The sequence below is a fragment of the Labrus bergylta genome, chromosome 4 (genome assembly GCF_963930695.1).
Source record: "Labrus bergylta chromosome 4, fLabBer1.1, whole genome shotgun sequence".
In the NCBI taxonomy this organism is placed as follows: domain Eukaryota; kingdom Metazoa; phylum Chordata; class Actinopteri; order Labriformes; family Labridae; genus Labrus; species Labrus bergylta.
The window spans coordinates 13,873,490-13,898,913 of record NC_089198.1 but is presented as its reverse complement, the minus strand read 5'-3'; the positions used below and the strand labels follow the sequence as shown (position 1 = coordinate 13,898,913).

The 25,424-nt window shown below is 41.4% G+C and overlaps 3 protein-coding genes across 6 annotated transcripts; all 3 read right to left on the bottom strand.

Moving 5' to 3' along the window:
- Window positions 1-4,811: 4,811 nt before the first annotated feature.
- Window positions 4,812-6,762, bottom strand: LOC109996022 (C-X-C chemokine receptor type 4-like). Its single transcript, XM_020649965.3, has 4 exons — window positions 6,735-6,762; window positions 6,092-6,297; window positions 5,721-6,004; window positions 4,812-5,616 (listed from the first exon to the last, which is right to left on the bottom strand). The coding sequence occupies exons 1-4, from the start codon at window positions 6,747-6,749 to the stop codon at window positions 5,021-5,023; spliced, it is 1,101 nt and encodes a 366-aa protein (XP_020505621.1). The 5' UTR covers window positions 6,750-6,762; the 3' UTR covers window positions 4,812-5,020.
- A 6,122-nt stretch (window positions 6,763-12,884) lies between these two features.
- si:ch211-227n13.3 (uncharacterized) lies at window positions 12,885-18,409 on the bottom strand. Of its 4 annotated transcripts, none has more exons than XM_020649846.3 (6): window positions 18,261-18,409; window positions 16,059-16,139; window positions 15,441-15,925; window positions 14,693-14,768; window positions 14,416-14,544; window positions 12,885-13,866 (listed from the first exon to the last, which is right to left on the bottom strand). In XM_020649846.3, exons 3-6 carry the CDS (start codon window positions 15,889-15,891, stop codon window positions 13,479-13,481), a joined length of 1,044 nt encoding a protein of 347 aa, XP_020505502.2. In that variant the 5' UTR covers window positions 15,892-15,925; window positions 16,059-16,139; window positions 18,261-18,409; the 3' UTR covers window positions 12,885-13,478. The 4 variants fall into 4 exon arrangements, with proteins under 4 accessions (XP_020505502.2, XP_020505495.2, XP_020505478.2 ...); XM_020649839.3 differs by lacking the exon at window positions 18,261-18,409 and adding an exon at window positions 16,593-16,727; XM_020649822.3 differs by lacking the exon at window positions 18,261-18,409 and adding an exon at window positions 16,511-16,694.
- Window positions 18,410-19,308: 899 nt separating this feature from the next.
- LOC136179049 (uncharacterized) lies at window positions 19,309-24,033 on the bottom strand. Its single transcript, XM_065953790.1, has 4 exons — window positions 23,933-24,033; window positions 22,501-22,847; window positions 22,346-22,380; window positions 19,309-21,629 (listed from the first exon to the last, which is right to left on the bottom strand). The coding sequence occupies exons 2-4, from the start codon at window positions 22,841-22,843 to the stop codon at window positions 20,679-20,681; spliced, it is 1,329 nt and encodes a 442-aa protein (XP_065809862.1). The 5' UTR covers window positions 22,844-22,847; window positions 23,933-24,033; the 3' UTR covers window positions 19,309-20,678.
- Between the last annotated feature and the right edge of the window lie 1,391 nt (window positions 24,034-25,424).

Genomic DNA, 25,424 nt, shown 5'->3' with positions numbered 1-25,424 from the left:
CAATTAATTAAGGATCATCAGCCAAGATAGAAAACAATGTGTAAATCATGTTTATTGGGCTCGTCGCTGGAGAATAGAAGCTTTAGTTAATCTTGTTCACAGGACATTACTGTGGTCAAAACTTTTCACTTTGTGATCACATTTTTATAATCTTCTGTCCTGCTTCAGAAAGTTGACACTCTGTCAACAGTGTGCTTACAACTTATTTAACAGTGTAGGGCCTGCACCGTCTTTTGAAAAGAATCTGAATTTTTCATGTTAAGACAGAACAACTGTCCTGTTAGAGTTCAGTCTGTGCCCTCTCTCTGTTCCCATGTTATCTCAACGAGTATAAGAGTCTCAACCTTGTAGCAGCACCATTCAGGGTTTTGTCCTGGGTCCCCTTTTATTCTTAACTTTGTACCAAGTCAAGAGGCTCTGTTATTCACTTCAATGCTTTTCTTATCAGTTTTGCAGAAGATGCCCGTCTGGCCTCTTCTTCATCACTGACTGCTGAGTACTGTCAACTAATGAAGGACAGGAGATGTAGCTTGTAAACTCTGAGATTAAGAAGTGAGCCAAGCATTTTACAAAACGATTGTTTTTGAAACTTCAGTGGGACATGAACATTTAAAGCTCCTGTGAAGAACTTTTAGCTGAATAGCTTTTGGCACCCCCTGTTGATAAAACGATAGATCTTATCTATATACTAATCTTGTCCTGGACATTCATAGGTCATGTTTTTTAAACCAAAAAATACTCACCCTGCTTCATTTTCACTGCTAAATATATAAAAGTGTAAAAAAAAAAGCTGTTAACAACCTTGTTGATACCTTTCTGTGGCAGTTGTTTCAGGCATTAATAACAACAACAAATACATAATCTATTCACAGATTGATCCATATGCTTTTAAAGGTAATAAAGAGTCTGCTGTAAGGCTGTGTTTTCTTTCAGTTTATCTAGTCTAGTTGTTTTATTGGATCACCCGGGACTTTTGTTTTTGCCCTTTTGTGCTATTTTTGGTTAATAAATCAATTGACTCCTGACATCTTTTTACTCACCACCAGCGCAGAACAGCCACACTTAAATACCAATTTCAATGTTGACTTACAATCAGTAATGTTACATGAACCACTTAATGAGTCTATATTCAGACAAATGTTGAGTGTTTGGGTTCAAGCAAAGTGGTATGGAGTTGTAAAAAAGAAATCCGGACAGTTCAGAGATGATCAGCAGTCCGATGGCCTTATTCTGTAGTTTTGAAGTTTTTTGCTCAAAGGCAATAGCAGAATGATTTTCCTATATTTGCGAGGACATCTTGACTCCAGCACTCAGCTGCTACAGGACTCAGTGTCAGGACCACCTGTACCAAACCAGCAGTGATTTCTACTCTATTATTCCATTAACTTCTATTTCTGTTCCCACATGGTTCTCACGTCTCCACCTGCTGAGGTCGATACAAACACTCCTGGCAGGCTATTGGTTTCACCTGTCACATTGTATTAATCCACCAGGAACAAAGCAGGAAGCTATAACGGGCCATTTGGATGCAACCCAATGTTTCTCTGCCTCTGTATTTGTCCTTTTGTCTTGACCTCTGGTTTTCCCACGATTGTTCAGCCACAGGAAACTCAGCCTGTCTGAATATGAAGGAGCTGACCATCTGTAGACACACACACTCACGCAGGCACATACACACACATGAAAATCGTCACACACACAGTGTGTGCAGTCGTGGTTGGTTATTAGGAAGTCTGTTGTTTCAGAAATGTAGAAGCAACATAAAGTAGCATCAAATCTACCAAAACCACTTTTAAGTTTCACCACTGTTAGTAATTACTAGTCCTGCTATGATTTTGTTACTTACACACACAATCCCTCAAGTATCTGTGGGGTACTTTATTAGCAAAGATTACAACTCTGTTGAGTCCGATTTTGTGGTGAAAGGGGGAAAAAATAAGACATTAGGAACAAACATTTTTGAAGAGACGAAGGATATGACACAGATTGATGTTTTGAAAATAATTCTTTCCTGGTAGAATGATTTTTGTACGCAGGTGTTCATTGTCATTGTTTTGGCTGTGTACACTGTCAGTGCTCTGGCACACTGGATTAAAGAACAGCAACTGAGGTCTGAATCACCAGCATTCAAGCCCATCAATGCTCACACTCATCCACTGACTGTTTCATACAAAGACCTGCAACTATGGGACAGGGCTGTTATCCGCTCTGAATTAAACTGAAAGACATTTTATAGATACCTGAGGAGGAATATGAATGTGTGTTGCACATCTGTCAAAACAAACATTAGTATTATTTAGTAATTGATTTAGTACAGGACTTTTAGTTCCAGGAACATGTTCAAAATATAGTACAAACTGAATAGATATTGTAATATATTTCAATATGTACTCAATATTTTATATGAGAAGTTTAAAATATCAATATCAGAAAATACGTATATGTCATATATATGTATATTAGGGCCAGGAAAAAAGAGGAATGAGCAATATATCGCTGTACTGGCTGCTGTGATGACATTAAAGAATTGCTGGTGCTAAATAATGATATTGTATTGTACTCTATAAACAGCGTGCCACTCCTCACGGCACTCATGACATGAATGAATGAGGGTCATGTACATGACGAATTTGACATTGGGATAAAAGAAGAATAGAAAACAGCGGAATAATGTTGGACAGCGATGAAGGATATTAAAAGAGAAACCAAGCGCCAACCTCTGGTGTTGAACGTGAAGCCAATACGAAAGTGCAAAATCCTGCAGTTTGTCGAGGGTCCGCTTGAGGCTGCAGAAGCGACCTAAGTCACATACACACCCATTCAGAAAAGCCTGTTTGTACTGTAGAAATGAACATGTTTACAGCCTGGTACAAACATTTTAAATAAGTCTGATTAGCTCATGTCTGACCGGCACACACTGTACGTGGGGCAACGAGCTTCAAAGAGCTTCCTAAACCCTCAGATGGATGACATCACTCAGGCTTTAATCATTCATATTTACAGACTGTGGGAGAAACTGACACCAGATAGCAGGGAATAAATACATTAATCCTGCATTCTCCAGTTAATCTGATATCAACTTTTGAATTGTACCGTATCATATCGTAATGTATTATATTGTAGCTTATCCTATCCTGAGTTAAACTCCTATAAATACATTATATTATTTGTCATATTATGTTCTATTAATCTATCGGTATAGAAATGTATTCTTTTTCGGATGTTTGTAAGCGAGCCGGTGAACGGTTTGCTTACAAACATTGCTGAAGCTCGAAAAACATAAGAAAATCTATAATCCGGTCAGTAGAAAATGTATTTTACTTTATTCTATAAGAGGGAAGAAATGCCTTCTACAAAAACTGATCTAAGGAACACCGCTACACACGTTTCTCCCCGATAACCTTCCGCGTTTCTCCGTCATGTTGTTGAGCTGATTTATTTTGTTGCTCTGTTTGTGGTGTGAGTTCGGAACTGCTGGGGTGTTTGATTGTTTGAGCTGCTTGTTTTTCCTAAAATGAGCCGCAGGAAGTCTTTCCTGTTTTGAATACACTATGAATAGAAGAGAAGTGTGTATCCTCGTGTGTGCGTTTGTGTGCGCGATGTCGACAGAGAGACGAAGACGGAGAGAGTCAAATGAATGAAAATTAAACAATAAATATGTTTCAATCTTCATTGATTGTATTGGTAATGATTCAACACACTTTTCCATTCATACAAAGACCCATACGCTTGAGGATGCAGATACAGTGATGCACAAAGTTACTCACACACAGTCAGCTGTTCATTGTGGTGCTGAAGTGCTGTGTTCTTCCTATTTGGTTTCTTAAAACCCTCCTCTTCATCCTCCTCCTCTCAGCCCCAGGAAACAGGACACAGTACACTTCCAGCTTCTGTTTCTCCCACTTCCAAGTGGAAGTAGGTATGTGGGAAGCACTTTTGTTGTGCGTGTCTGTGTGTGTGTGTGTGTGTGTGTGTGTGTGTGTGTGTGTGTGTGTGTGTGTGTGTGTGTGTGTGTGTGTGTGTGTGTGTGTGTGTGTGTGTGTGTTGGCACTAAGGTTCTGGAAACACAGACCTCCTGACCCCCTCATGCTCTATTCTGTCTCTCACGTAAAAGAACTGTTTATATCATCAACATCAATCTGACCTGCAACCCCTGACAAAAACACTTCCACACATGCTCACACAAACACACTGAACCAGAACTACAAATGGGGACTCAAATACACCTGGCTTTCACACGTCTAATTAAAAAAAAACACAGTTTCATGTCTCTAAAGAAACTTGCTCACGCTCTGGATCAGTGGACTCAGATGGCCGTCGGCTGAGTGACTCTGAATCCACACAAAGTGAGGCTGATCGGGATGGAGATAAGAAAAACAAACCCCACAATACCAATTGATTTCGACACTTTTTCCTAACAATGAGTAACTGTAAACCATCAGCTTTTGCCCCCAAGCCCACCCGAGATGGATTAAAGTGATGGCATTCCTAAAAAAAAAAAAAAATAGCTGGAAGCTGTTTTAACACCATTTAGTTACACGAGACCAAAAAGATTTGATTCAGGCTTGTTGTTTTTCCTTTTCCACCTTTCTGCCCCATTTCTCCATCTGTGTCATGTGATACAGCTCAACTGCCTTCATCTACTTCTCATTTGCTATAGCTTGGTGTTATTCGCTTCTTATTGATATCGCTCTTTATCTCTTTGTGAGGGTGTGATTAGCTGTTGTGAAGTACAAAGTAGGAATTTACACTGTTTCACTCAGGAAGCAAGAATCTGATTTGGTAAGAGAAGACATTTTCACAGATGAGGGTATTTTGAATATTTTATTACAAACAACAGTGGAAACAGGCAAAGCAGCAAAAACAACACGTCTAACAACAGTTAAAAGAGAAACGTCACAGTCGTGAGCCAGCAGACTGCTCCTTACTTTCTCTGATATTTAGTTTAAACCTTCTTACACACAAACACACACTTATATTCACAGTATATACACACATGTATGTTCAGAACAAGCAAACACTAGCTGGAATGTAAACTGGACGACTCAGACTCAGTGGTGGTGGAAGTCCCGGGGCGTCTTCGAGGTAAAATCTTCAAACTTGACGCTCTGCTCAGCGTGAGTGCTCTGCGTGCCGAGCTCTTGAACCCAGCTCCTAGGAAGGCGTACAGCAGCGGGTTCAGGCAGCAGTGTGCGAAAGCCATGGGCTCGGCCACCGCCAGCCACACGCCCAACACGGCCTCCAGGCTGCAGCCATGGGGCAGCACCTCCAACCGCAGCAGAGCGTCCACAGAGATCCCCGCACCATACGGCAGCCAGCACACAAAAAAACATAGAACCAGTGCGATGGTAGTCCGGACAGCTCTACGCTTCTGCCTCTGACCCCCCAGAGGGCCCCGGGTCAGCCTGGTGACGATGACGCAGTAGCACACAAGGAGGACCAGACCAGGGATCACCAGACCCACCAGGACCAGCTGCAGGTGGAAGACTGCAACCCAGAGAGGAGCGTTGTTCTCTGGGTAGAACCGCTGGCAGACAGTGGCCCCCTCTCCCCCTTCCTGGGTCCGGGCGAAAATCAAGTCCGGCACTGCGAGGAGACAAGCGGGCAACCAGGCACCTTCAAGAAGAAAAGAAGATTAAAAAAAAAAGAAATAAGACAACGAAGGGGAAAATTGTGTAATAAAGAAGATGAATAAAAAGAACCTTGATAGAAACACTCACCCACATAGACCAGTCTGTGTGCCAGAAGCTGCCTCAGCCCACCCGTGTTTGTGTCCGTGGCTCGCACCACTGCCAGGTAGCGGTCCAGGCTGATGAAAGCCAGGATGAGCACACTGCCATACAGGTTGACTGTGTAGATAACATGAACACCAACACAAGTGACTGCCCCGAAGCGCCAGTCAGCCAGAGCTCCATCCACGGCCCAGAACGGTAGTGCCAAGACAAAGAGGAGGTCAGCTGCAGAAAGGTGGAGACGATATCGGTCTGTGAGGCTGCACTTTGACCTGGAGACAAACACAAGAAGACCCATGATTGAGATTTATTCAAATTACACATAATCAACAACCAACCCGTCACCTGTCTTCTCTTACCTGCGTTGGCAGCCGAGCACCACCACAACCAGGCCGTTCCCTGTGATACCCAGAGTGAAGATGAGGGCGTAGACCACAGGGAGGAAGACCCGCTGAAGGTCAGTAGTCATCACGTGCTCCACATTACACGGCTCCTCAAAATCCACACCAAGGTCCCCGGAACCAGAGCCTGAGCCGGTGTCATTGAAGTCGTCCTCCAGGAAGAGCTGGTGACAGACGAAGAAGATGACGATGATTTAGGATGAGGGGTGAAGATGGAACATGCCAAAAAGAAATTCTAAACTAAGGATGTCAAAATCCTTGATACTTTTCCGTACCATTCGTTATAAACAATGCAATCGATTTTATTTTTATGGCAAATAATGTTGAAAAGTTGAAAAATAAAACTTCAGATCTTCATACATACTTTTTAACAAACAGCTGCTGTGAGAGACAGAGAAAGAACGCTGTCTAAGTTGCAAAAATACACTGCCAACATATTTGGGTAATTAAGATAGTTATAGTGACCAAACTGACCAAAATTGGGTGCCTAGGACTTGAGATTTTGTTGCTGTGGTATCATTGATATTGTGTGATATTTGCTTAAAAATACAATGCCAACCCTTTCCTAAACACAGATTAGTGAATGGACTCCAGGTCTTACCTCATAGTACGACATGGCTGAGTTCCCTTTGCTGTGTGGATGAAGTGAAGCTCAGATTTCTGTCTGCAGGGCTTTTAACCCTGTTCATGCTCCTCCCCCAAACTCTCCACACATCTGTGTTCCTGCTGAAACGTTTTTCCTGTTTTCGAGGTGTCAGGTGCTGATAGTGGTTCTATCACAGGATACTGTGTGTGTGTGTTTGTGTGTTTGAATTGTTTTGGCCCTGAGACCTCTGGTTGGTGATTATCGCAAACTATTGGCAATAGGAGGCCTGCAGATGAGAATCAGACAATGTGCAATTTGTTTTTGAGAGCATTTCTCCACGCTCTGTTAGATCAGGACAAGCAGCAGGAGTTTAATCTCCAACTCTATCGCGAGGGAACTTGTTTTTTTGCGTCACTATTTGAATTGATGCATGTTTGCGTGATCATACATGAGACGCAGACACAGAGACGCAGGGAGAGATTAAGGAATGTGTGATGAATCATTTATGTTTTAGTAACACCAAGACTCCTTTTATCTTTCAGTGTCATTCAATCATGACAGTTCGTGTTTGTGATGTAAGTCTGTCACCCCTCTGGAGTAAACTAATGATGTTTCAACACCAGTGTATTCAGGAGCACATCCCTGCATATGAACAGAATGAAATAAGAGACAGATTGAGAAAGACAAGGATACCAAACTGAATTTCAAAGATGCAACATGAAACTCCAAGCCAGTAAACTTAAATATGACTTTAACGTTCCGATTGGTCACTCCATTTTCTTATTCTGTCTTTACAAACCATTCATGTAAAGAATGGTTATTTCAATTAACATATTTGTAAGTATATGGTTGGTTGGATAAATCAAAAGATGGGGTCTTATCTCACAAGTCTTTCTTTACATACAGCTCTTAACCCCTCACCCCTCACCCCTCTGGGTCACTCAAACCACAACATGCAGAGCCTGCAGCCCATTTACATACCTATAGTGAAGGAACAACCCCCCACTGCAGGGTGAATGTAAAGAAGTGATCGAACAGAAGCCACTAAAGGAGCAGATGGACTGCTTTGAAACGACTGACCCGGAAGTGCTGTGTACCACTTCCAACAGGAGTGTGAAGGAACTTGTTGTGTTTGCATCATTGTCTTAAATGAAGCATGTTAACATATATTAACATTACATTAACACACATGTGAGGAAGACACAGAGACACAGACGCAGAAATGTGTGATGATTGTCTTTTTCTGTTCTCTTAAACACAGAGACCCCCTCGTGTCTTTCACTGTCATTGAACCAGGGCAGTGGGATGTCAGTCTGGGGATGCATTGAGAGGCCGTTTACACAGTACTGGGTGATCTGTGACGAGGGGACACCCTTTCAGTGCAGTACTTTGCATTAACAATGCGTCTTCATTGAGTACTTGAGAGCAGAACTGAGCGCTTTCACAGCACATCCTGAATGTGTCGTCGTTCTACCAGACAGGAGGCATCATTGTTCTCCTCTCTCAGAAGCCGTCTCAACTGGGAGCTGTGTAGGATGCACAAGAGTCTCCACTACAAAAGCAATGTGGATAAATGCGTATGTGGTATGGGCTTCCTCAGGACACATTGAGGAGTGTTCACACTTAACATTTAGGCAATATCAGATCAACCAAGTTAGTTTTTATTTTTATTTTTATATACTTAATTAATAAATTTGGGTTTACACTCTGTTATTTTTAGGGACATGCTACTCACACACATAGGCCCAAATCACACGCATGCACAAACAGGACCTGTGGACGTTCATTAATGTAGACATGTCAGAGTGGGGCTGCTACACAGGGAGTGCACCAGAGCAATTTGGGAGTTTGGTGCCTTGCTTGAGGGCACATCGGCACCTCTCCAGCTACAAGACCAACTCCCATGTTGAGATGGCGACCCTCTGGTTCTCAACACAAGTCCCTACGTCTGAGCTGCTGCCGCCCATGTTACTGCAGGGTGTAAACAGCCTGTTAGGTCTGATCACTCAGGCCACATATGGAGGAGGTTTCGGGACGCATTTGTCCACATTGGTTTGGTAGTGTTAACGCTCATGCGTCCTGGCACACATTAAGGACTCCCCCCTAAGTGACAGGATCTGAAGTACTGAGACAACATTGCTTCCTCCAAACATATTTAAAACATATTTGGTCTTTAGATGGAAATAATGCACTGGTTCTTATCGGCATGTGCGGCAGGCAAGTGAGCTCCAAACACAGGTGGTCAGTGGAGACACATTGTTAATGTAAATGTGAACGCTCTTACTCCAGTGCTGTCCACTTGAGAACAGATCCCTGAAACCACATGCTGGTACCTGGTCTGAACAGGGGCTGACTGGGAGGTGCTGTGTACCACTTCCCACCTGAGTGTGGATGAACTTGTTCTTTGTGTCGCTGTCTGAAATTACGCATGATTGTGCATGAGAGGGAGACACACGTAGACGCCGGGAGACGAAGAGGAATGTGTGATGATTATCATTTCTCTTTAGCAGAAGGGCTCCTTAATAACTTTCAATGTCACTGAACCAGGACAGAGTACGTTTTTTGTATTAGTTCGTCACCTTGTTGAGAATAAATAACTGTTTCAACACAACACTTGTAGGAGCACATCATTTAGGGTGCTACTACTTTTGAAGTGTGATCCTGGACTTTAAGATTTATAATGACTTATTAAAGAAAGCTTTGGAGAAGACAAATATATAAAACTAAGTTTTTATTTGAGTTGCATCACACACCTCAAAGTTGAATTTACGACTAGTCTTACTCCTTGTTCTGCTTTCAAGTTGGGCCCATTTAATTTTTTAAAATGAACACAAAATATATTTTAAAATGTTAACAATTTGATCAACCTGGTGCAATAGGGCTATGTGCAATCACACCAGCACTTTAAAATTACAGGCTCCAGGGCAAATGAGCAATTACTTCACAATCATGTGCACTTTTGCACTTTAATACTCCGGCACTTCACCTCCCGTAGCAGCACTTTAAGCATGACATTCACTTTGTACTGATTTGTTCTGAAAAACATCACAAAGCCCCTTAATATGCGTGTAGAAATGTGTCTGTGTCAACTAATGTAGAGTTTATGTTGTTGGGTTTTTTTCTTGTTATTGTGGTTTTATGTAAATGATGTTTTTAACATCAACCTGTCAAGGGACAACAGATGGAAATCAACTATCTGGTATTTACATGTTTATGTTCATTATTATGGACTGTAAAATGAATAAAATAAACATTTATTATTTCAGCTACTTTGTCTATCAAACTAACAATATTGTTTCTTCTTTTTAAAGTTTTCATTTATTTCTTGAATAGCAGCACAGAGATACAGAAGGAGCTCTGATTGGCTGTTTACATGAGTCTGACATATCAGAGCTCCAGTTGCTGTAAGGATTTCACCTTATTTTCAGTTGATAATCGATCTTAGTGTAACCCATTTGTAATCAAAATCGTAAATGGATAAAGCAAGGAACGAATCAATTGCAACATGGAATACAAAAGGTAATGTGTTATTCGAGCCAGACTAATTAATTGGCCAGCCAATAAGTGACTATTAATCTCTGATATGTGCTGATATTATTTACTCACCTGTCAAATAGCACATTGTTTGAGTTTAATTATATTACACCAGCAGTTCTCTTACATCTGCATAGTTTGCTGTTTACATTAGACAAAGAATTACCTCTCTCCAGAATGTCAAGCAGTGACACACATATATGTACAGTTACTTTCCAGTTGAGTGAACAGCTTGTCCTCATTACATCTTTTCCACAATTGTACAATAACTGCATTTGGGTAATCAAAACAATAAATGTGTGTGCATATATCTATCTAGTAGATTGGCAAATATAAATGTATGAGATTTTTTCCCCTCCCTTACATCGGTATTGGACCCCAAAATCCCATATCAGTCTGGCCCTATATTTTATATTATCCAACTCTTTTAGTGAAAAACTCAAAAACTGAATTTCAATGCCATTTCACATAATCCCTGTATGAATCGATAATAAATCAACTCCATATTCCTCATTTTTCCTAGTTAGAAACTAACAATTCTAACTTTAAATCCCCCTCGTCCTCTCCCAACACATTAATCCCAGAAGTAAACAGAGACATCCTCCGACACACAGCAACACTTTCAAACCTTCAGACTGAGCCTCTTATCTCTGTCTTTTTTTCACCCCCTTCCCCCACACTCTCTACTATCAGCACAAACATCTCAAAAATAACATTTCTGTGTAAAACCCCTACAAAAAGAAACAAAACTTCCTGCTTCGTCTTAAACATAATAGTAACACGGTAAAGCTGCTTCTTGAAAAGGAGCCTGTACTGACAGATATAGTTGGGGGTAATGCAGCTGAAGGTTTTGTATGAGTGGTCAAGTCATCTCTGATATACAGGAAGCAGACAGGTGTAAACAATCCCATTGGTTAAAGCCTGCACCCTGTTTAGATGTAACCTGCTTTGTGCAGGGATTTGTGGAAACTGGGTTGAAATGATTGCTAAAATAATTTTAACAACTTTTCCTGCAATAAAGTCCAGTTCATTAGAATAATGTGAGAGCTGGGCCCAAGCATGGTGCACTTCCTTGGAAGAAGTGTGCTTTGGCATGGTACAGTTCATGCACAAGCACAGGCACACAATGAATCAGTCAAGTTGCTGTCATGTTCTCCGTGTTCTCTGATGTGTGGACGCAGACCCGAGTCCCTTTAATTTTTTTAGTTTTCGAGTCTGCCTTTCTTGTAAACTAAGCACGCTTCATAATTACTTTGAGACATATGTGTGCTGTATTTCGACATCATGTACAAGAGGTAACTGTGCTCAGGCCCAGTTAGTCCTGGAGGAGCAGTGTGTGAGTACAGGCCGGGGGGGGGGGGGGGCAATCGTGCTAAAGCATGGTACGGGGGAACTTTGTCTAGTGTGAGTACGCCCTGAAGAGTTGAGTACTTCACACTGTCTGAGAGGAAATCGCTTCAACGGGTCATAAAGACTGCAGAGAGAATCACTGGCTCCAACCTCTCCTCCATGTACACACTGTACACACAGCGCTGCAGGGGTGCTTTTCCCCTGCAGCGCTGTGTGTAGCATCCTCAAGGACAAACAGCACCCAGCTCATGCTCTGTTCAGGTGGAAGAACTCGGGCTATAACCTGCGACATCACAGGCCAGAGAGCATCTCCGCCCACAAGGCCCGCTACCACAACAGCTTTTTCCCTGCTGCCGTGAGACTTGTAGCACGGGACATTAAGATGGGAAGGAAGTAACTTCAACCCACACCTCACGGACTAAATGGACAGTTGACCACCTCACAGTGCAATACAAGTGTGCAACATCAACCTTAAAAACAAAAAACAGTGCAAGTATAATGTGAAAAGTGTGTGCAATAACCTCAGGTGCAATAAGAGATGTAGAAAGTTAGAGACAAGAAAACAGATTTATATTTTCATTTCATTGTGCAGTGTTCCCCTTTGTATTATATCTTTGCTTTAATATAGTGTATAGCTTCTGTACAGTTTATTTTAAATCACTCAGCTGTTACTACAACTTATTTATTTTTACTTTTTTGTACTTTTCTACTCTTTTTCTTTTAATGTTATTCTATTTTTTATATAATTAACTTTTTTTTGTAGAAGCTGACTCAGGGAGAAACGCACATGTACCTGTACTGTCCTGTACCTGTTGCAAATGGCAATAAACATCTACTCTATTCTAATCTAACTGGCGCCACCAAGTGGGCTTTTAGAGTAAGGCTGTCACATATTGCCGAGGATAGTCTCACTCTGGATTCCGAAGTGTAAACTTTGTTCTTTGAACTGTTGTTTAAACCCTTTATAAAGTACGTCCTGTTTAAACATTACGCATAAGGTTAAGACAAAGCAGATCTTTTTCTGTTACATTTAAAAGTATTTCAACACACCCTAAATAAACCCTCGACCATGATTACAGGAGGAAACATTTGTCCACAAGTTGCGACCACAAAATAAATGTTTGTTTGATTATTTTGGTGAAGTTTTTTTTATTCATACAGAAGAGTCTGAAATCCTAACGGCTTAATAATATACAGTGTACATGTATCAGTATAACTTTTGAAGTGAATAAAACCAAAATAAATAACATTTCTTACTGTTAACACAAAGACAAGAAATAATACCGTACACTGTCAATTCCACTGACAATTTAATTAATCCCTGAGGGTAAATTCAGGTTTACACTGTTATTTTTAGGGACATGCTACTCACACACATGGGCCCCAAATCACACGCATGTACAAACAGGACATGTGGACGTTCATTAAAGTAGACATGTCAGAGTGGGGCTGCTACAAAGGGAGCACACCAGAGCAGTTGGGGGGGGGGGTTCGGTGCCTTGCTCAAGGGCATGTGAGTACAGCTTAAGTTATCTGGATGATGTTATCCTGGTTTACTGTTGATCTAATGTAATCAGGGTGAGTCTGAGGAATAAAGTGAAGAAGAAAAAAACAAACATCTGTATCCAGTTCTCTTGTTGTATGAGACTTTAAATTAAGGTCATTTTTATATTCAAGAAACTACTTACAAAGCATGTGCATTGAACGGCAGCAGAAACGTGCTGATGTACATGACCCAGGATGATGGCACAGGTTTGTACTGACTGGTGTCCTGAACAGAAACACTGAATATTAAATAAATATAAAAAGCTGCTTCAGCCCGAGATAACAACGCAGCAGTTTGAATGTATATTAAAACTAAAGAGCGCCGTCCTGCTAATGTGTTTCTCTGACGATCATGCTGCTGGTGCCCCTCAGTTGGGCGAGCAAGTCTCTGAAGCCACCTCTCTTCTTCGCTGCTTTCTGAGCGGCCGGGGCGTCTCTGATGGGCTCAAGAGTGACCGAACATGGAATCATCTCATCAGTCACAGTGTCCAATTCTTCATCGCTAGAACCCTCAGGAGCAGGCGTGCTGCTGACACTGCTGGTTGTGTGACGACCGTCGATATCATCGCGGCCTGCGCCAACGTGCCGACGGTGATTGTTGCTGTGGAGACGCTGCCGCTTGGCGACACGTGGGCGACGAGAATCGTCTCTTTTCCTCTTCCTCCTGTTCTTCTTCATCACTTTTTTCACTGGCGCTCTGACACACTGTCTGAGGTTCCTGAAACAAATTAACAACCACATTTCATTTTCAACTGTGATTCAAACAGGCTGCTGATGAGCTGTTTTATAGGAGGCATAAGAAGGGCAAAAGAAGGAATACTAAGTGATGCAACAGACACTTAAAGGGATATAGTTCTTTTTTTTGGAAGTGAGGTTGTATGAGGTTCTTATTAAAAGTAAGATTGAAGATTTTGGATTTATCGTCAGTGGTTATACGAGTAGAATCACGAGAAACTCCTATGCTAGGAGGCTCCTCGGACAAAGGGTGTTAAAAACAAAGATATAAAATAAAATAAAACTGAGTATGAAAACAGAACAAAGAATCAAGATAAGAATATATCATTCATGTCTGACCCAAACAGCTACAGATTGAAAAACAGTGCTGGAGAAACATTTTAAGTGTCCAAAGTGCTTGGAAGTGGTGCCCGTGTCTGCAGCAGCTCATAACTAAGCTTCTGTGTCCTCCAAACAGGGACTGTGCCGACTGTTATCTACTGGACATTATGATTGATAAGTAGCTCTTGAGACCCCACTCACTCCCCATTACCTCTGAAGGAAAGTGTGCGGCCTCGAGCAGGCTGATGATTCTCCCTCTCTCACACTCTGCTCAGTCTGATTTACACCCGTCTTAAAGCTCAGTCGTCTTTTAACCAGCGTGACATGGGTCAAAAGTTTCCTGAGAGAATGAGAGTTGCACATATAATCAACTAATAGTGTATTGAATTGTACGAGTACTGGTCTTCCACCTTTGAACCAACCACACGCACACACACTCACTCACTCACTCACTCACTCACTCACTCACTCACTCCACATAGTCGTACCCTCTTGTATTGGGCAGCCTCCTCTGTCTCCAGCTCTTGATCATAACCCATTGGTCACATGTCAGGGACTTTGGATCTACAAAGCAAAATGCAGGTTAAACGTGTTAGGATGCTTCTGTGGGCACAAGATGATTCTCTCAGATTGACAAAGTTTTGATCATTTGATAGCTTTCAATGCCAAATGTTTTAAAACAAAACAATCTCTGAGAAGTGATGAAAATTCAAGATAACTACAGATCAGATCTACAGTCATATTTTGAATAAAGCTGCAACAAGTGAAAGAGAAGACAGACGTTGTCAACGTATTTTTTCTGCAATTTAGACAGTGCACAGTACAGGACATTAATGGCCTGATACTGGGGGCCGAGGGCCTCAGACTGTTGAACCAGGCATCCATATCATTTCATTTTGAATACAATCATATCAAAGTTTAAAAATCTGGTATCGTGACGAGTGACGACCCTTGGTTGGCAGACCCCAGACATTAGTTTGACATTTAGTAACACAACTTTTTGTAAAGCTTTTTCCAAGTTCCCTTAAATTGGTGGCCATGATCTGAATACTTATTAGGACTCAACAGGCCTGCAATCCATGACTTTTTGGGGAAATGTAATCAGCTGCAAAACATCACTTAACAAAAACAAACCGCCACATCCTCAAAGAAATGCAGCACATTTTATTCATAATCATTGTGTAACATATAAAACAATAATCTCTATTTACTGGAATCAAATATTCATGAACTCACCAGTGTCTAAGAGTCTGTCCTTGATTGGGGCTTTCATCTTTTTTGCTTTCTGGTACTTTTTTTGACAGATTGAGCACAAGTGCGACGTGCTCGCTTTCTTTGGGGAGACATCAAAGAAGATGGAAGGACCAGAAACGATGCTGCTGTTCACAGAGCCACCGTCTTCATCTGACTCGTCCACTCCTCTATCAGTCACCTCTACAAGTTGTCCTTCATTCTCCTCAGTGTCACTCTTGGACCCGTGTGTACTGTTCAGTAAGTCCAGAATGTCTCCATCTCTTCTCGTATTTGTTTTTTCTACGCTGTTGCTGGCTTTAGTTGTCTTCAGCACAGTCTTCCTCTGTCTCTTACTCAAGCACCTGCGCTGGATCACTTCTTCATCGGGGCTCGGGCTCCTCGGGATTATCTTCCTGGAGGGCTTTGGTGTTCTGGAGGAGCGTCGGAGATACATGGACCTCGTCAACTTCAAACTAAACTGGTACGACCTGTGACAGAGAAAACCAGTCACTCCCTGAGATAAAAAAAACTTTTCCGAGTGTTATACAGTTTTATGTGATCTCTAAGGTTCATTGTTTCTCTTATTTTGAAATGTATCTGAGGGTGTATGTATGGTCTTACCTGTGACAGTCTACTTGGACTATCGATTTAAGAAAGACTGACTCCAAGCCATCTGCCTCATAGCAGCAGTCAGTCAAAGGCCTGGACATTTAAATAAAACACAACAGCAGCAGATTATGAAAACAGAAGTATTACAAATGTCCAGTAATGCTTGATCTTAAATGTGACACTTGTTATAATTTGATCAAAGAACTAAATTAAATCAAAGATCGCCACCAGACTGAAAGAGAAAAGTGATTAATGCTGGACAGGTGATCTGATAGATATTAACACACCTGAATGTAAAGTCTATCACCCATTAGCTAACTTAGCATCGCGGCTACAGTTTAATTATCTTAATACAGAATGATTAATGTCTGTCTGGATGATTTATACAGAATGATTAATGTCTGTCTGGATGATTTATATCAGCGCTCATCTGTACTACGTGCTGCAGCTGGATACAAACTTACTTCTGAACTCCTTCCCAGTAATTAAAATCGTTCATGGCTGTTTTGACCGACAAGGTAAACTAACACACCTAGTAGCTCTTACTTGTTTACATAGCCTTACTGGCTCGTGCCCCGGTGAGGCTCGCGGGCCTTTGTTGTTTAGCGCTCGAGGAGGCGACGTGCGCGAGGCAGAAGAGCACCGGATTTGTAGACTCTTCTTCTACGGATTTAGTTTGAACAAAATCTCGCGTTAACGCCACCAATTGGGCAGGCGGGAAAATGTGAACGCGACCCAAACGAGTGAACGGAGGATTAGGGCCACGTTGTGATGTCGAGATTAAAGTCCTATATTAACGAGTTCGAGACCAGCCTGTGCAGAATGATGAAAGTGGGGTCCAAACGTTTTGTCTTGTCGTGTTAGAATCGCCACAGGTTTTGTTTTTTTAAAATATAGTTTAAAAAATAGTAAGGCTTTGTAGATCAGAATCAAAAGGCTCGCTAAAGAATCCCTCTGATAAAAGGAAATCAAATATTTTGACTTTATTTGTTTTTTTCCCTCAGAATTAAGCCTGTAACATGGTTCATTTTTTTTGGAAAAGCTTTCTGCATTTAGCTCAGGTCATTAAATGGTTAAACAACAGTCTGCTTGTTTGCAAAAACTTTGCATACGTTTTTTTTCATAGTTTATAAAAAAAATGTGGAAAATAGTAAAAGCTGTAGATAAAAAAAACAACAACATGTTACTGAACATTTTCTATTTCAGGAATATTGTTCAGCCCGTGTTAGCATGAAAAAGAAAAATAAGATAATGTGCCAATCTTAATCGAGGCCTCGGGCCAAAATCTTCTGATTCTTCAGTTGAAGTAACGGGCCGCAAAAAATCCCCTCAAGGGCCGCAAATGGCCCTCGGGCCGCACTTTGGACACCCCTGTCTTAAAGTATTTTCCCCTGCAGACAACTTCCTCCAAGTCAGTGTGGTTCTTTCTTTGGAAAAGCCACAGTTTCTTGCTGTATCTTTTCAGGGTGCTGATATTTTATGACAATGTGAAGATGATGATGTGCTAAAAGCATTTGTAGTTTCATATCTGCAAAAGTAAACAGCACAACTATTTGTGTCTGTTATCGGTCTGCCTTGTTAAAGTGTCTCATGTGCAGAGCCAGTCTGTGTCCTGTTCATCATTTTACAGATAAACAAGGTCTTGCAAGTTGAAGTGAAAACTTCTCTTAAACTGTTTTTACCAACTACACAAGGAAGTAGCCTATTTCCTTATTAGTGAAACCTTTAGGACAAGATGCTCCATGTTTGTCATTTGAGAACAGGATGCTGCTGCTCTTCTGATATAGATTAAAATAACAACTTTATTATTTTATCCTTTAAAGACTTTAAGAGTTCCACTTTCATCATTTTCGCGCAGCCTGGTCTCGAACTCGTTAATTTACGAGATTAAAGTCAAATTTCCAAATTTACGACTTTAATCTCGTTTTTTTTTAACGTGGCCCTAATCCTCCGTCGTACGACACAAATCATCTTTCAAATCATTAAAATAAACATTTTCCTACATTAAAAAAATCGAAATGACAATTCAAAAATGTAACAGGGTAGTTTCACGAGGTGCCCCTTTACAACATAGTTCCACAAAATCAATAATGAATGACCCACTTCATGTTTCATAAATATTTCCACGAGAATCGGTGATCAAAAGCTCAATGCTAATCGATTTACAAAGAGAACAAAAGTGTAACTTATGAATGTGTCTAATGTGTAACATACCAGCATCATTGTTGGTTCCCTCTCTCACGTTACCATCCATGAAATTCTTATTGTTAATTATGACACAGAGGCCGTTCGGTTGGCTGTTCAGCTGATATTGATCGTCCTAAAAACAAAGTAGAAGCAGAGTGGGGGTTTGGGAATACTTCAAAAACTACCAAGGTTCACGGAGAATGAAAGGCGAGGAGAGGTTAAAAGCTCCAGCTACACTTGTAGTATAAAGATCAACTTCATGAACTTTTTTAAACATCCTAAAAACAAAAAAAAACTATTTTTTAGAACACATTTTCTACTTATTTTTTAATTAAAGAAAAATCTTTGTTTTACTCTCAAAGTTTGAATTGTTTATGGTATTTCAACATTACAAAGCTAATATTGTATATTTTAATACTAGGGGTGTCACAGTTTATATTCCAACTCAATACATAGTTTATAATATTTCAGAAAATGTCATCTGCATAGAGATAGTGTTCAGTTAATTACTCTGACTGGCATTGATGAATTGGATGAAAATCATGTCCAAAAAAGTAGTCGATATAGTTAGAATTTGTGTTAAACTATGATAGATGGGCTTACCATGACAGAAGAGAATCGTTGCTAGAAATTCATTTTAGTTGCTGTTCTGATGCGGTTCAACAACATATTTATGAAAACACACATACCACGAAAATACTGATAAAGTACCCTAATGATTCTATTTAAATAAGTACACTAATTCTCTAAAACTTTCAGTGATGCATGTTTACATCCTCTTCTCAAAAACTAATGACTGAATATTCAAACAGTGAAATATTTATTTTAAATGTGTATCTATGACAACTGAACAAAATTAGGAAATGGAGTAGGCCTACTTTCAGGCATTAACACATTGAAGTATTTTGAAAAATGCCATTTTGTGAATTTGAGCTACCCCTCAACATTCTGTGTATGTGGGGCCCGTAGTAATGTCAAGCATGTTTATGGACACTCGGAACCCCCCCCATTCTCATGTTGTACTTTTGATATGTTGTACATTATCTTGTTCAGTCATAATGTACTAACGCACCTGTAATATTTTAGTAGGTTTTTATTTGTTGTTGAAGATGAGTAAGTCTCACACAGGCACTTTTGGGGCACTTTTGGGGCAGCATAGGGGTCTTTCTACAATTCAACAATTCAACAATTCACTCAGCAGACGCTTTTATCCAAAGCAACGTACATCAGAGAGTAAGTACAATACAAGCAAGGATCTAGAAAAAAGGGAACAATGTCAGTGAGAGCAAACGATCAGCTTTGAGTCCGATTGGACACACAGGTGCTGACAGGAAGTGACCAGAGGCCAAGCACAACATTGAGGGCAGTTCTTGAGAGCTCTAATCAGTATAGAAACCATCTTATAAGTCATCGTTATCAAACAAAAACAATCGTGACAACCATCATCATCATCAATGATACCGAAACCATCATCATTAAGTTAGTAGGTATTCATGAAAGAGCTGGGTCTTTAGCTTTTTCTTCGAATGGAGTTTGGAAGTTCATTCCACCACTGGGGGGCGACAGAGGAGGAGAGGCTAGTTAGCGTCTTAGGACCCTGTTGTGAAGGTTGGATCAGATGCCTTTCATTGGCAGAGCGTAGTGGGCGGGAGGGAATGTAGACCTGGATGAGAGAGTTAAAGTAAGGAGGAGCCGTTTTTGTCGCTGTTTTGTAAGCGAACAGCAGAGTTTTAAATTTGATAGGAGCAGTAACTGGGAGCCAGAGTAAGGAGATGAACAGCGGAGTGACATGGGCTCTTTTAGGAAGGTTGAAGACCAGTCGTGCTGCTGCATTTTGTATAATCTGCAGGGGTTTGATAGTGCATGTAGGAAGACCTGCCAGTAGAGAGTTGCAATAGTCAATGCGTGATATCACAAGATCCTGTACCAGGAGCTGTGTAGCATCCTCTGACAGGTAAGGTCTGATCTTCCTGATGTTGTACAGGGCAAATCGACATGACCGGGCAATCGAGGCTACTTGAACCTTAAAAGAACCTAAAAAGTCTTTGATGCCATGCGTAATTCAGTCGACCCAGATGCCCGGTAATATGCGCTGAATTGATGTGCTCGTGTTTCTGTATTTCAGAGAACGAAGTAAAAACCCATGCACACTTGGAAGTTCCTTTGTGTGCAACATGTACCTGATAGTCTGCGTGTGTGGAGACTTTCAGGTTTGTTAAGCACTCTTTTATGTGGACGAGCTGCTCTTTGGATGAACCTTACACCGTCGGGTCGGATTTTGCGCACGAGCAAAACGTTTGAAAGCTGGATTTGATGCTTATAAATATATATTACATAATTGTTAAAAAAACGGATAATAACTGTATTACTGAGGACAGAATCTTTAGTAGAAGTTGTGGTGGCTCTTAAAAGAGCTTTTGATGCATTGAATTCTGGTGTGCAGATCTACTTCTTGGCCTTCTTGGCTGCAGTCTTCTTTGCTGGTGCTTTCTTAGCTGGAGCCTTTTTCACTGGAGTCTTCTTCACCACCTTCTTCGGGGCAGCCTTCTTGGATCTCTTAGCAGCGGGCTTTTTGACTGCCTTATTCACCGGGGTTGTCTTGGCTGCTGGCTTTTTGACTGCCTTATTCACCGGGGTTGTCTTGGCTGCTGGCTTTTTGACTGCCTTCTTCACCGGGGTTGTCTTGGCTGCTGGCTTTTTGACTGCCTTATTCACCGGGGTTGTCTTGGCTGCTGGCTTTTTGACTGCCTTCTTCACCGGGGTTGTCTTGGCTGCTGGCTTTTTGACTGCCTTATTCACCGGGGTTGTCTTGGCTGCTGGCTTTTTGACTGCCTTCTTCACCGGGGTTGTCTTGGCTGCTGGCTTTTTGACTGCCTTATTCACCGGGGTTGTCTTGGCTGCTGGCTTTTTGACTGCCTTCTTCACCGGGGTTGTCTTAGCAGCGGGCTTTTTGACTGCCTTCTTCACCGGGGTTGTCTTGGATGCTGGCTTTTTGACTGCCTTATTCACCGGAGTTGTCTTGGATGCTGGCTTTTTGACTGCCTTATTCACCGGGGTTGTCTTGGCTGCTGGCTTTTTGACTGCCTTATTCACCGGGGTTGTCTTGGCTGCTGGCTTTTTGACTGCCTTATTCACCGGGGTTTTCTTGGCTGCTGGCTTTTTGACTGCCTTCTTCACCGGGGTTGTCTTAGCAGCGGGCTTTTTGACTGCCTTCTTCACCGGGGTTGTCTTGGCTGCTGGCTTTTTGACTGCCTTCTTCACCGGGGTTTTCTGGGCTAATGCATTCTTTGAGGACTTCTTGACTGCTACTTTCTTCACTGCAGCCTGATTCTGATTCTCATTGTTAATTATGACACAGAGGCTGCTCGGTTGGCTGTTCAGCTGATATTGATCGTCCTAAAAACAAAGTAGAAGCAGAGTGGGGGTTTGGGAATACTTCAAAAACTACCAAGGTTCACGGAGAATGAAATGCGAGGAGAGGTTAAAAAGCTCCAGCAACACTTGTAGTATAAAGATCAACTTCATGAACTTTATTAAACATCCTAAAAACAAACGTACAATAATTTTTTAATTTTTTAGGAGCCTGAAGCTGCACTTTTTGAGACACTGAGGACAAAGGACCTTGAAAACCTTCCTTGAATTCACCATTTTGAAATCAGGTTCCCGTTTGTTTGAGAGTTAATACTCTGTGTTCTGCACACTGTAATTAAGATGATTTACTCCATTGGTTATAGTTGTATTCTCTTCATCGATTTCACATGTCTGGTACCTTGTCAACTTGCCCTCTGGCTGATTTTGGCATATTTGCAGTTCTATTTAAATATATAGGTCCTACGGTCTCTGATAAACACATTTAATAACAAAAACATTTATAATATTTCATAAAAAGTCATCTGCATAGAGATAGTGTTCAGTTAATTACTCTGACTGGCATTGATGGCAGTGCTTCAAAACATTTTTTTAAAGAAAATTTGAATTATGGATTTGAATATTGAGACTAGTTAATAAAAGCTAGTTAGCTTGTATCTGCAGGCTGTGATATGAAAACATGTTCTCTATAAATGCATTGTAACCTATAGAGACATTATTTTAAAATACATTTAAGACCTCACCTGCTTTGGCCTCTTGCTCTCTGGTGGCATCGTGGCTGAGGAAATCAGAAAGAAACAGAATTACACCTCTCAAAATAAAGCTGTTTCAAAACCATGTGGACACGCAGTGGACTAATTTATCCAATACAGTCGACATAATCTCTATGTTTACATACCTCCTTCATTACTTGAACTAGCTTGGATAGGCAGAGGTAACGGGCGGGTGACGCTCAGCTGTATGTTCTTCAGCTCAGGGTAAGTGGTTTTGATGTCTTCGTCAGTTTGCAGTAGGTGAAGGAAGGCTTGGCATGTCTCATCTCCTTTTTTCATGATCTTATCCACCAGCTCTACAACATGGCCCTCCACATCTCCTTTGTTGATGCTCTTCAGGTTGTTGTACTCACGTCCAGTGATCAGTTTCTTCTCATAAACCTTGTTGAGGATTAGTATGTGATCTACGCACAACGTTGACTGAAGAAGTGTTTTATTCCGTCTCATTGTGTCATTGGCTGACATCATGAATCTGAAACAGGGACAAAAATAGAAACATTAAAGTTGAGAAGAATCTGACACAGACCGGTAACTATATAGTCAACCTGTGAGAGTCTTTGGTGACATATTGCAGTATCTTTATTGCTTGAACTAATGAACAGTGTGTATACAATGATTTAGTTTAATCTTGATTCAGTTTGACTGAAGGGTGTCAATAAATCCTGATAAATTCAAACTTTTGAAGTAGTTCCAGTAATACTGTTTAATCAACATTCTTAGTTAATGTCTTTACATCAGTCAAACCATAGGTCATGAACCTATTAAAGCCTGTTTACAATCATTTATTAAACCAGTTCATTCATGAACATAGGCTACCCTACATGAAATGACTTGTGGCCTAGGCCTATATTCATTTTGTATTAAGACAATATGGTAAGTTTATGACTAACATACAGCGCAAGGAAGACAAAAGACGAACTTTTTTTAAACACACTTGATCTAATTCGTCTGTCTCTTTCCCTGAAATAGACCTAGATCTACATTCTCCAGGGAAGACGTCCATACTTTTCAGCTAATGGACACACCTTGTCGATGTTATGCCGAGGAAAGCATCCCTGTCGAGACTTGTTGCAGGACAATTTAAAATGTGACAGACAAACACTGTTTGCAGGTCATATGTACTAAAGTAATGAAAACAGCCTACGTCTTCTACCGAGTCTACAGAACAATAAGGACACTGAACATTTATTAGGCTAAGTATAAACTTCGGATAGACTACTTTGTCATCACAGATCTGCCATAGTTTTCAAACACGTCGCAGGTATTCATTTCTCGACAAAAAACAAACAAAACAAACCTTTAAATAGGCGATACAGTGTAATCAATCACGTCGGATTTAACCTAGTTTATGAGGACAACATACATTTTACAACAAAGTTAACAAGTTATCGGAGAGCAACTTCTGTCAAAGTGATGCACACAAACAGAATAACCCAGTTTAACAAAATCCTTCTACGATAATAATCAATTTAGTCTACAGTGAGAAAACGACAACACCTGTAGCCTTGCTGTAAATCTACATAACTACAGTGATTAAAACAAGTCATGGTAACTTACGGTAAAGAAGCTTTCCCTCCAGATAGTATTTAAAATAAACTAAACCCTCCTGTCGTGCTCGTCACCGCATGGCAGACTGCTTTCGTTTTCAGAGCTGGTTTTGAAGGTGTTTGTCCACACCTGGGAAAATCTGAACCTGAATCTGAATCTGAGGCCCAGCCTCCACCATCACACTGTGCCGTCCTCCTTCATGCACGGCCTGCTCCGACCTCCACCTCAGTGGAGAGGAAGTGTGGACATCAGGAACACGAGGAATACAAAGGAGAAATCCTTCGAGTATATTATCCCATATTCTCCTTTTTAAAGCGTCTCCAGATAACACTTGTTATGAATTGGCGCTTTACAAACACTGATTGATTGATTATATTTTCACCATAAATATCAAGAAAAGACAGTAAGAGAAATACCTTCTAGATATTTTATCAGACACAGTGATAAAAACTAAACTTTGTGAGGAAGCAGAGAAAGTTGACACTAACATTCTCACTGTGACCACATTATAAACATGTGCTATAAACACCTCGCTAAAGGCAGTCTGACATATAACAATAACAATTATTCTTTTTCACATGGCACACAGTCACACTTTACATGCTGATTGTTGAGGTGGGCTCCTTAATAATTGTAGCATGCATTCACAGCATTTGACCAATGATATAAAGCCCAAGCTAGCCGTCACCTACCCTCAGAAAACAAATTACTTTCAAACAGGAAAGCATAATGGCTGAGAAAGGAGACATGAGCAAGGAAAATGTTACAATTACAATAGTTACAATTCACTTAGCAGGCGCTTTAATCCAAAGCGACGTACATCAGAGAGTAAGTACAACACTAATCCATTCATACACCACCACTGAAGCAGCGGGAGCAATGCGGGGTTAAGTGTCTTGCCCAAGGACACATCGGATATATTGCTCAGCTGGGAACTGAACCCTCGACCTTCCGGTTGAGAGGCAACAACTCTAACAACTGAGCTACAGCCGCCAAAATAGCCATAGCCAAAATGTATGGCTTATTGACTCATCCTGAGGGGTAGTCATAGCTGGAGGGTGGGAAACAGTTTGAGGAAGATTTGTGGCAGGTATGCTGACTGTGTGGCCGCCTGTCCTGTTGGCTGTGTGGCCGCCTGTCCTGCTGACTGTGAGGCTGGCTGTGTGGCCGCCTGGCTGTGTGGCCGCCTGTCCTGCTGACTGTGAGGCTGGCTGTATGGCCGCCTGGCTGTGTGGCCGCCTGTCCTGCTGACTGTAAGGCTGGCTGTGTGGCCGCCTGTCCGGTTTGACTGTGAGGCTGGCTGTGTGGCCGCCTGTCCGGTTTGACTGTGAGGCTGGCTGTGTGGCCGCCTGTCCTGTTGGCTGTGTGGCCGCCTGTCCTGCTGACTGTGAGGCTGGCTGTATGGCCGCCTGGCTGTGTGGCCGCCTGTCCGGTTTGACTGTGAGGCTGGCTGTGTGGCCGCCTGTCCTGCTGACTGTGAGGCTGGCTGTATGGCCGCCTG

Excerpts from the sequence above, each read along its gene's own strand:
- LOC136179049 (XM_065953790.1), bottom strand. The coding sequence starts at position 22,843 with ATGATGTCAGCCAATGACACAATGAGACGGAATAAAACACTTCTTCAG. Across the intron at positions 22,381-22,500 it reads TAGTTCAAGTAATGAAGGAG|CCACGATGCCACCAGAGAGC; the intron begins GTATGTAAACAT and ends TGATTTCCTCAG. Across the intron at positions 21,630-22,345 it reads AGAGCAAGAGGCCAAAGCAG|GACGATCAATATCAGCTGAA; the intron begins GTGAGGTCTTAA and ends CTTTGTTTTTAG.
- si:ch211-227n13.3 (XM_020649822.3), bottom strand. The coding sequence starts at position 16,545 with ATGAACGATTTTAATTACTGGGAAGGAGTTCAGAA. Across the intron at positions 16,140-16,510 it reads TACTGGGAAGGAGTTCAGAA|GCCTTTGACTGACTGCTGCT; the intron begins GTAAGTTTGTAT and ends TTAAATGTCCAG. Across the intron at positions 13,867-14,415 it reads CCGCACACTTTCCTTCAGAG|GAACCTCAGACAGTGTGTCA; the intron begins GTAATGGGGAGT and ends AATTTGTTTCAG.
- LOC109996022 (XM_020649965.3), bottom strand. Across the intron at positions 6,005-6,091 it reads GTGCTCGGCTGCCAACGCAG|GTCAAAGTGCAGCCTCACAG; the intron begins GTAAGAGAAGAC and ends GTTTGTCTCCAG. Across the intron at positions 5,617-5,720 it reads ACACAGACTGGTCTATGTGG|GTGCCTGGTTGCCCGCTTGT; the intron begins GTGAGTGTTTCT and ends TTCTTCTTGAAG.